This window comes from Apostichopus japonicus, chromosome 3, assembly GCF_037975245.1.
Source record: "Apostichopus japonicus isolate 1M-3 chromosome 3, ASM3797524v1, whole genome shotgun sequence".
NCBI lineage: Eukaryota > Metazoa > Echinodermata > Holothuroidea > Aspidochirotida > Stichopodidae > Apostichopus > Apostichopus japonicus.
This window is the reverse complement of record NC_092563.1, coordinates 26,693,164-26,702,086: the sequence shown is the minus strand read 5'-3', so window position 1 is coordinate 26,702,086 and position 8,923 is coordinate 26,693,164. Positions and strand designations below refer to the sequence as shown.

At 40.1% G+C, this 8,923-nt stretch overlaps 1 protein-coding gene across 1 annotated transcript; it reads right to left on the bottom strand.

Moving 5' to 3' along the window:
- Window positions 1–925: 925 nt before the first annotated feature.
- LOC139965667 (UDP-glucuronosyltransferase 2C1-like) lies at window positions 926–5,097 on the bottom strand. The gene is made up of 4 exons (XM_071968273.1): window positions 3,942–5,097; window positions 2,794–3,016; window positions 1,987–2,206; window positions 926–1,805 (listed from the first exon to the last, which is right to left on the bottom strand). Exons 1-4 carry the CDS (start codon window positions 4,821–4,823, stop codon window positions 1,502–1,504), a joined length of 1,629 nt encoding a protein of 542 aa, XP_071824374.1. The 5' UTR covers window positions 4,824–5,097; the 3' UTR covers window positions 926–1,501.
- Window positions 5,098–8,923: the final 3,826 nt, after the last annotated feature.

The window sequence follows — 8,923 nt, the reverse complement described above, 5'->3', positions numbered from 1 at the left end:
CTTTTAACATTTATGCTAATGTCCAGGTTCACCATTACACGTAATTATTTTATTCAAATAATGTACCATTTCATTCTTCAGGTAATATTAGAACAATGCAATCATATTTTCTTTATTATTTTATGAATCACTGAAATTATTCAAAATTTCATTTTTGTGACAGTACTACCTATTTTATTGTGAATAAGTAAAAAGGTTTTTAAATCAATTATATTTTGAAGATGACAAATGTTGTAATTTATTAAATTATGAACTGTAAAATTTGTAATGACTATGAAAATCAAATAGATCAATTATGCAAAAACTAAATAAATAAAAAATAATGATAATAGTTTTGTCCCTGATTTTTTAAAAGTTGTTTCATTTGTCAGAGATGGTGCAGGTAAACTAAGTATCGAATTTTGTTGTTGTAATATGGCTGATATGTTGGAAAAACTATTTTCGCAGTTACAGGTAATTGGTCGGACACCTCTAAACCCTTTTTATTTTTCAATATCTTTATTGGACAATTAAATTTGCCTATAAGTGTAGAGCTCTCAGTTATTACATCCACTTTAAAATAATGGACTATGGTTATTTCAGCTGATTCAAATTTTTTACCTTAAAGAGGATCCCCCGCCCACTCCTTCCCTTAACTTTTTCCCTTTCCGATGTGAAGCCAAACGTCTGTCTTCGTCACCAAATACTGTTTTATTTTAAAGACGGCCCCTTTTGTATTCTCATATCATATCTTGACATTGTAGTTCCTTTAAGAGCCATTGTATTTGCTGTGAATTTCCTGAGGTCCATTCAACAGTTACGCTATTTCTTTGTAACATTGTTTTAATCTTCTGGCTTTGCAAACTCCTCTCTTTCTGTTTATTAAGATACCAATCCAAGAAAAAAATATTTAAAGACAACGTGAATAGACACAAACACAATTGCATTTGTTGTTGAATGACAGTTATCTATTACATACATAGGTAAATATCAACGTATTACAAAGCCTAAAACAGTCATGCGCAGATGAGTGAATGCTTTATTTCTGTATTTATATGCTGCAATATATATGATGACCTAAACCTAAACTCCAATCAACTCTTTGTGTCGGTTTGGAATCGGCATCAGAGATATATAATCAAAACTGAAGCAACTTTATGAGATAAAAGAGTTAAATATGCAAATTAAAAATCTCAGTGCAAGGGTCTAAGCACCTTTGTCACAAAACTGTATATTTTGTCACATTTATATCACAACAGGTGTCACAGATCTCTCGAGAAATTACACTTTTCAAGATAAATTTACTGTTGAGAACATGTCTAAGACTCCAATAATTTATCCATACATATGCTTCGTATACGGAATTAACTACACATATACGGATTCATCAGATTCCCGCCAATTTTAGTTTCGTCCAATGAAAGGTTGACAAACGACCGACATGTGTTGAATTAACAAACACCTTAGTGAGTTAAAGAGGAAGTCATATCATTAAAGCTAATATATACAAAATGACTTTGTTTTACTCATCTTTTTCTTTCTTTGAGCTGAAAGATCCGATGATTTTACGGGGTACTCGAAGGGCACAACGGCACAAACAACGGAGGAGAAAAAAGAGCAGAGCAAAAGGCAACAGGAATACACATAACAGGAACAACGAGACGTCAATAAGGTAATATTGATAGGTGTATAACTCATGTACGACTGGGCGCAAATGGTCTCCTCTGAATTTGATCACATGGCTCAGCCACAGCCCTGCAGCCTTCAGTGGATGGCGGAAATTATCTCTAAAAGCGTAAGAGAGCTCCTTCATATTATCTCTTATTCTGGAAAGGTAAAAAATAAATAGCGAAATGAAAAAAAAAAATTACACGTAAAATAAACATTGGAAAGAATCGAGAGAATAAACGCATTAACAATGTTTGAATGAGAAGAAATATGGGTGAGCGAGATAATTTGTGCTTTCCATAAACTTTATATAATTATTAATTTAATAAAAGAACTTACTTTGGATCGGTCATTGCAGTGACGAGGGCAGCAAACACTTTTTGTTCAGTCAGTTCGCTCTGCAACACGCGACGCCCTATAACACGTGACTGGACCACTTTCGAATTCAGCCATTGGTCGACAAAGAAAGGTAACACGACGATAGGCCTTCCATGGTAGATAGCCTCGTGTAGGCTGCAGGATTCACCGTGTGTGACGTAAGCACGTATTTTGGGGTGTGCTGTAATTGCGAAGAAAAATACAAAAGAATTCACAATTTAGTAAAATCCACATGTGTACTGTTTAAATTCAGAAAACTTTAACACATGAAGTTTGCATGACAACCAATATGTAGCGGATGCCACATTCAGTATGTCCCGCGAAACCTCATCTCGCCCCCCCCCCCCCAACATGTCAAGTTTTAAAATTCTCATGAATAAAAGCACAAGAAAATTTAAACAATTCGCAACAGATTTGCTCCTACAGAATGGAAGGCCTTTACTTGCCTTTTTTCTTACTGTAGCTAAAAAGGTCAGATGGCGAACATTGGTTAGATCAAGCGACTGTGTCTTGAGGTTTGAAAAGAACAATGTATTGGTTTGTAGAATCTACATGTGTAAGTCTAACATATTTTGTCCACAAACCTGATTTCATAAAAAATTATATACGCCCGTGACATCCAATTCTCAATATTACGCTTTATACATGAGAATATTTCCTTCGGGACCACCAACGAATATCCTTGAAAGGAAATAACTCCCCGCCCGTAAACCCGGGATAGCCCAGCGTATTTTGCCATATGTGCAATATTTGTTAATGGGTACTTACCTAGTAGGTCATTCTGGGGGAAATCTTCCACCAGTATCGTATTTGCACCCAACCCTGCCGGTGCTTGTCCTTTGTAGTTCCATACAACCGTCTGCGGAATTCGCGCCAAAGCTCTGGCCAAGAGTTCAGAAAATTCAGGCATGAGATTTAGGTCAATGAGAGAGCCAAATGAGACCAGAACCACTCCAGATTTGCTACTATTATTCAAGATGTCTTGCCATTTCTGTTTTGAGAAAAATGAGATCAACAAATTCTATTAGAAGAGGATATAAAAAACATTGAATCGAAGAGATACACAGTCATTTGACTAATAGCTGAGCTTTGCTCAGCCCTATCTGTGTAAGGTAGTCCTATGGTAACCAAACCACTAAACGCTCATTATGATTGTCTAATTGTGTGCCAGTTAGATACTATGGTTTTTTTTTTTCGTTCTGTTCGGCATCCCATAGAACAATTTCATTCAATTGAATATTTATAACGAAGTGTTCCGGAAAGATTTTCTATAGAAATACGTTTAACAGCGTAGGCAGGGGATTCGAGATCCAAGCCAGACCTCGTGTACAATGATTTATTTTTGTAGTCTTCATAAATTTGCAATATATTCGTGGACGTAAGAGCATATATTATTCTTTATCACATATTTGCGCGTTTCTCGACGGGCTCCGTAGGAGTAGGGTAAGCGGTGTTGGACGTGGGTGGAGGGAGGAGAGGGAAGCATTTACGTTTTAGAACAAACAATAAGTAATATAAACATATATGTAGCCATAGCCTATAGTGGCTTAAATGTTTGGTGTTGTATGGATATAAGGAGATATAATTAATCAAAAACCCTTATATCCGTATTGAAAGTTATTATAAAACTCACTAAGACGTACATATTTCAGGTAAGCAACATACATGAAAGGCAATGCTAAATCACTATTGTCCCTATAAAAGGTTATAGAGGTATATCAGACTAAAATTAAAACTTTGTCAATTCGCCACATTTTGTTTAAATGCGAGTTATTCCTTCTTTTCCAACAAATCTGGGTTTGAATAGCATTCATATACCTTCAAGTCGACGTGAGTTGCTGTACAAAGTTACCGTACTGTACACGTATTCACATGTTTCGGAAAAAAGTAAATTTTGAAGAAGAAACAAATCTTACCCGAGAAAGAGGTTTAGCATCTTTGGTTACCAATCCTCCTACTGGTATTAGGTTAGGCATCAGTGGTCGAGGAAAATCGAAAGTGAAGTGAACATTGAAGAGCCAAATTTCCGTCCAGAGCATAGCCTCTCGAAGGTCTTGGTCAGGCTTGATCCCAAACTTCGACTTGAGTTCTTCGTAAGGACGTCTGACGTTCTTTTCGTCAAAAGAAGGAACAAAAGTTGAGACCAAGGTGTTTATGACTCGCTGTGGGAACGTCATGTCGTCATCAAAACCGGTACTCATGTGGGGCACGTACGCGGAGGGGCTGGGTAACTGCACCCAGACGTCGTGGCGGCCATTTTCGATAGAAGTCGGAACGGCAAATGCGTACGGTATATCCAAGTACTGTGCAAGTATCACCGAACATAAATCTGCGGGATTCGCGACGTAGAAATCAAATTTTGTGGAATTGAGCTTGGCTAAAATTTCTTGGTCCTGGAGGAGGCCATGGCAGTTTGAAAGAATTACATTCGCCAAAGTTAATTCTCTCGGTGACGTCACGCAAACGTCATGTGCCCCACCGTTGCATTTCATTTCGGCCTTGCTGGAATCCGGTTTCGATTCGCCCATGTTGCCCCATGACGCCATGGTGGTATACATCCAAGATACATCGTCAGCTGTGAAGGGAGACTGAAATACGTAGGTGCTACTTTTTCCCGCGTACGTGCTACTCGTTAGGAATGACACTGTGTAGTTACTCGTCATGTGATTGGCCAGTGTCCTAATGTAGCGGTTATGAAGCGGATCAATATTCCCTTCATAAAAGAGAATATGTTTAGCTTGACTCAGGTGGAAAATAATTAACAAGGAAAAGGTAACATATTTATTGATGATACCCATGGCGATATATGTATACTATATATATAACTCTATAATCACAAACTTGCGAACGTTTCAGCCAACTACACCCTCGTGATGGCCTTGCTGTAATAAGACAATTTCTCGGCGCAGCGATCTGTAGGCTTACTCCTCTGGTTCTGAACTTCTACGACCGAATAAAGACGCCGCATTTAAATAGCAATGATTTAAACACTAAATTTACCCTACATTTCACGTTTCCACCCTACCCTCATTCCTTATGATTGAGTAGTACATTATACTGGGCCTGCTTTCCGGCTTAGACCCTTATGGAACTCTCGAATTCTAAAGGAGAAATGCTTCACCCACAAGTCTTAATTTCTGACTGGTACGTCGGGATTGCGTTTAATTCCTAGGTATGAATGAATACTCTAATTGCACGAAGAATTTTCTTTGTATGTGCAAGCGTTGTATTGTTCCGTTATATATTGTGTAAACCGGCAGCATCCTTAGTGACGCGTGCGCATGGTCAGCAAAAACTAATATAATAGGCCTATTGGACATGGATTATAAATACTTCCGGTTAACAGGAACTTACATGGTAGATAGACCACTGGGCATTAACCAGGGTTGTCTTCAATTGACAATGACTAAATTAGAAAATGGCGGATTATCACTTTTAGCTGAACTATACCTTTCTAAGAATTGTCCTTCTCGACCGCAAGAGCGATATCTATATAGGTTAAAACAATTTGAGTCTCTTAGGACGTTTTGACAAAAAGGGGTGGGGGAGGGGAGGGGAGGGGGAGGGGGGTGGCGACTTCACGCCGTGTATCTTGACGACTCGTTATAGTGTTATATATAGCCTATAACCAACAATACCAATAAGAAGGGGGGGGGGGGGAGGTGAGGGGAGGGTTTAGGATGTGTGTAGTTCAGTTGATTTTTAGGATGCAGACATGACCGTGAACCTTCAACATGTTTACAAAAGATAAATACCAAGTAGAGATAGGATAATTGTTAAAAGCTGCTTATTAAACAAATGTATACAGGTGGCGGAAACAATTACTCCTTTTTCAATATATTTGAAATTAAATATAGGCCTATGCGTGCTAGTATTATGAACAAAGTCTGATTTATGACTGGGAGCATGGGCGGCGATCCTGGGGGATATATCCCCCCATGAAAATGGGTGGAGGGGATGTAATACACCATATCCCCCCACCAAATGCCAGGAATAAGAATATTTTCATGCCTTCATTTATGCATCATCGTGAATGTACGGCTCTTTTTTAGCTTCATTTCTCGCCTACCATAAACGCTTTTCAAATAAACCGTCTTTATAAAGCAAGAATAGTTGACTTTAGGCTTCATTGGCCCTATAACAACAAAATGTATTATTGCGCCCACGGTATTGATATAGTACATATATGCACCCAGTGGCGGCGGAACCGGGGGGGGGCTTGGGGGGCTCAGCCCCCCCAATGAAAAAGTTGAGGGGGCAAATGCATGATAAGCCCCCCCAATATTTACCAAGGCTCCGAAACGTGCATCTGCCCATTTTTCAATGCATACTTGTCGATCTGTCCAATGCACACGTATACTATATAGGTGTAATAATTTTAGTAATTGCTGGGGGACCCTCGGCCCGTCCCCTGGCTACAGACCACACTGTCACCCCAACCGCGTCTTCACGCCCCGTGAAAAGTGGAAGCAGTGAGTGTGAGTACCGGTAAGCGTAACACAACTTCGTCTTAGGCCAATGACTTGCCTCATTTCAGCCAGTTCTCCAACATCCCCTTTCTTAGTGGCGGAGCGTTCATATATACAGTCAGGGGCGGGTGCCCCCCCCCCCCCCCCCCACCTGACGGACTCAAATGGACTGCTGGCGCCCTTTTCAGCTTTTCACTACTTTTCACTTATTCGCGATTATTGACTATTTTATTGCGCTCTCATATACCTATTGACATTTGTCATATTCTGTTGGTGTAATTTTCCGACACAATGGCGACGACACCTATTTATTCTCCGTTTATCTGCAAATAAGCAGGGCCCGGAAAGGGTCATTCAAGGGCGGCGGAACCGGGGTGCCCCCCACTATTCCTCAGGTTAAAAATGTGTCCTTTTTCTACATAAAAATTGAGGTGTCTCAAGTTAGCAAGAGGCCAAGGAACCAGAATGAACACTCGGGAAGGGCCGTTTCCGGCCATCTGAGGGGTTTGTAAATTTTCTTGTACGCTCCGCGCCAACCGATGGTGGCGCTCCGCTCAGATAGTCGTGTATACAACTTTCAAATCCTGGCTACGCCCCTGACTTTTAATGAATTTCTGCGGGTCAAACTCAAAGCTATTTCGAATGGAAAAAAAATTGTTAAGATATTATCAAGAAATAAACTTTTATTCGGAAGATTCCTACATTAGCAACTAGCATGATTTCACCTCGTTTTTACTCAAAACAAAACTTGTTTCCCAATTTGCGCATTGGATATTGCAGTGCTAGCAGTGGCGGAGATTTCTTGTCAGAAGTGGGGGGGTTGCAGGCCATTGATGAAATAAAAAGTCATGCTGGCTCACTATCTAAGTGGAGCGCCACCATAAGTTGGCGCGAAGTGCACAAGAATTTTTGGGCAAATATTGCCTCCCAGATTTCAGTAAATGGCACTGCCCAGGCCTTGAAAAGCTGTATTTAACCAGTATGCAGGATTTTCTAACCCGGGGGACGCGTATTACTATCTAAGCGGAGTGCCACCATTGGTTGGCGCGCAGCGTACAAGCAAATTTCTGGTTTTGGTACCCCCAGATCACCGGAAATGGCACTTCTCGGGCTTGAAACTGACCAACCATATGTACACTTTTGCCTGAGAACCAAGTTTTTTCCAAATACTTTTTTTCTCATCTATAACCTTTTTGAAGATTGTCACCAGTCACACATCATGTTCGACTTCATCACATATCCTGTGGATCATTGCTTTTGTAGGTGATTCTTTATTGCGGTCCACAATATCCGTCAGCCCCACTGTTCAGAATTTGAAAATTCACATTTCTCGCGAATAAATTCACTTCAAAACATACCCATAATATTGCACAATATATCATCTATGGACAACCGATATAGAAAAACCTCCTTCAAACCCTAACAGACGGGTCAAAATTGCACGAGTATGATGAAGTATGATGAAGAATGTTGGTTAGGGAATTTTCGAAAATTCAGACGGCTACTAAAAAATTTCGTTGAAGGAAATAAAAATATACCAGATATTTCCGAAACCGAACACTTCACACATCGACAGTTTTGAGCATGGGCGCAGATCAGTCTTGGATAATGGTGGGGACGCATGTCTGTTCTATGACACTATCTAAGCGGAGCGCGACCATGGGTTTGCGCGTAGCGTACGATTTTTTTGGGCAAATATACCTCCCAGATCGCCGGAAATAACACTTCCCAGACCTAATGATGCTCCTAAACCTCCTTAAGTTTTAGATCTCATGGCTTAGAAATTTAGTTTGGAGAAATACATGAGCGTCTGCAGAAAGAAAATCAGGGGACAAATAATCCAAGTAGACATTTGTATATACGAAAACAAATGTAGACTGCCGCAAATGCGATTTCCGTCCTATATTTAACAACTGTGGATAAAATACAATAAAATGAGAACTGCTGCATGTCATTTGCACAATGCTGGATCAAACTGCGCCAAAGTTCAATACAGGGGAACTTGAAATGCAGCTATTGGTCAAGACAAATTGGTGGGGACACGGTATATCATGTCCCCACTACTGAAAAAGTTGGTGGGGACGCGTCCCGCTGTCTTCACCAGGATCTGCGCCCATGGTTTGGAGGCTGTTTATCGTGGAACGCCATTTTCATGCTCACTGATATGATGTGATATCTGCTGTTTGCTTTACAAATTCGAATAATTTTGTCACTGTTCCTCTTTCTCTTCCCGTTTTCTTGCCGTATTTTCTACTCCATCCTTTTCTCTCTTTCTTCTTTTTCTTTTCCTTCCTTCACCTCGTTGAAGTTGGCAAGTGCACAGTTCCAAAGCTATTCAACAGCAACAAAACGTTATTTTGTGTATGTCTGTTGTGGGGTGAAGTTAGCGCTATGAGCTACAAGTTCCAATGCGCAAGGTGGGGGAAAGG

Bases quoted from the DNA above. Each gene is read 5' to 3' on its own strand.
- LOC139965667 (XM_071968273.1), bottom strand. From the start codon at position 4,823: ATGGGTATCATCAATAAATATGTTACCTTTTCCTTGTTAATTATTTTC. The intron at 3,017-3,941 runs GTAAGATTTGTT...TTCTCAAAACAG, and splicing joins ATGCTAAACCTCTTTCTCGG to AAATGGCAAGACATCTTGAA. The intron at 2,207-2,793 runs GTAAGTACCCAT...TCGCAATTACAG, and splicing joins CCCCCAGAATGACCTACTAG to CACACCCCAAAATACGTGCT.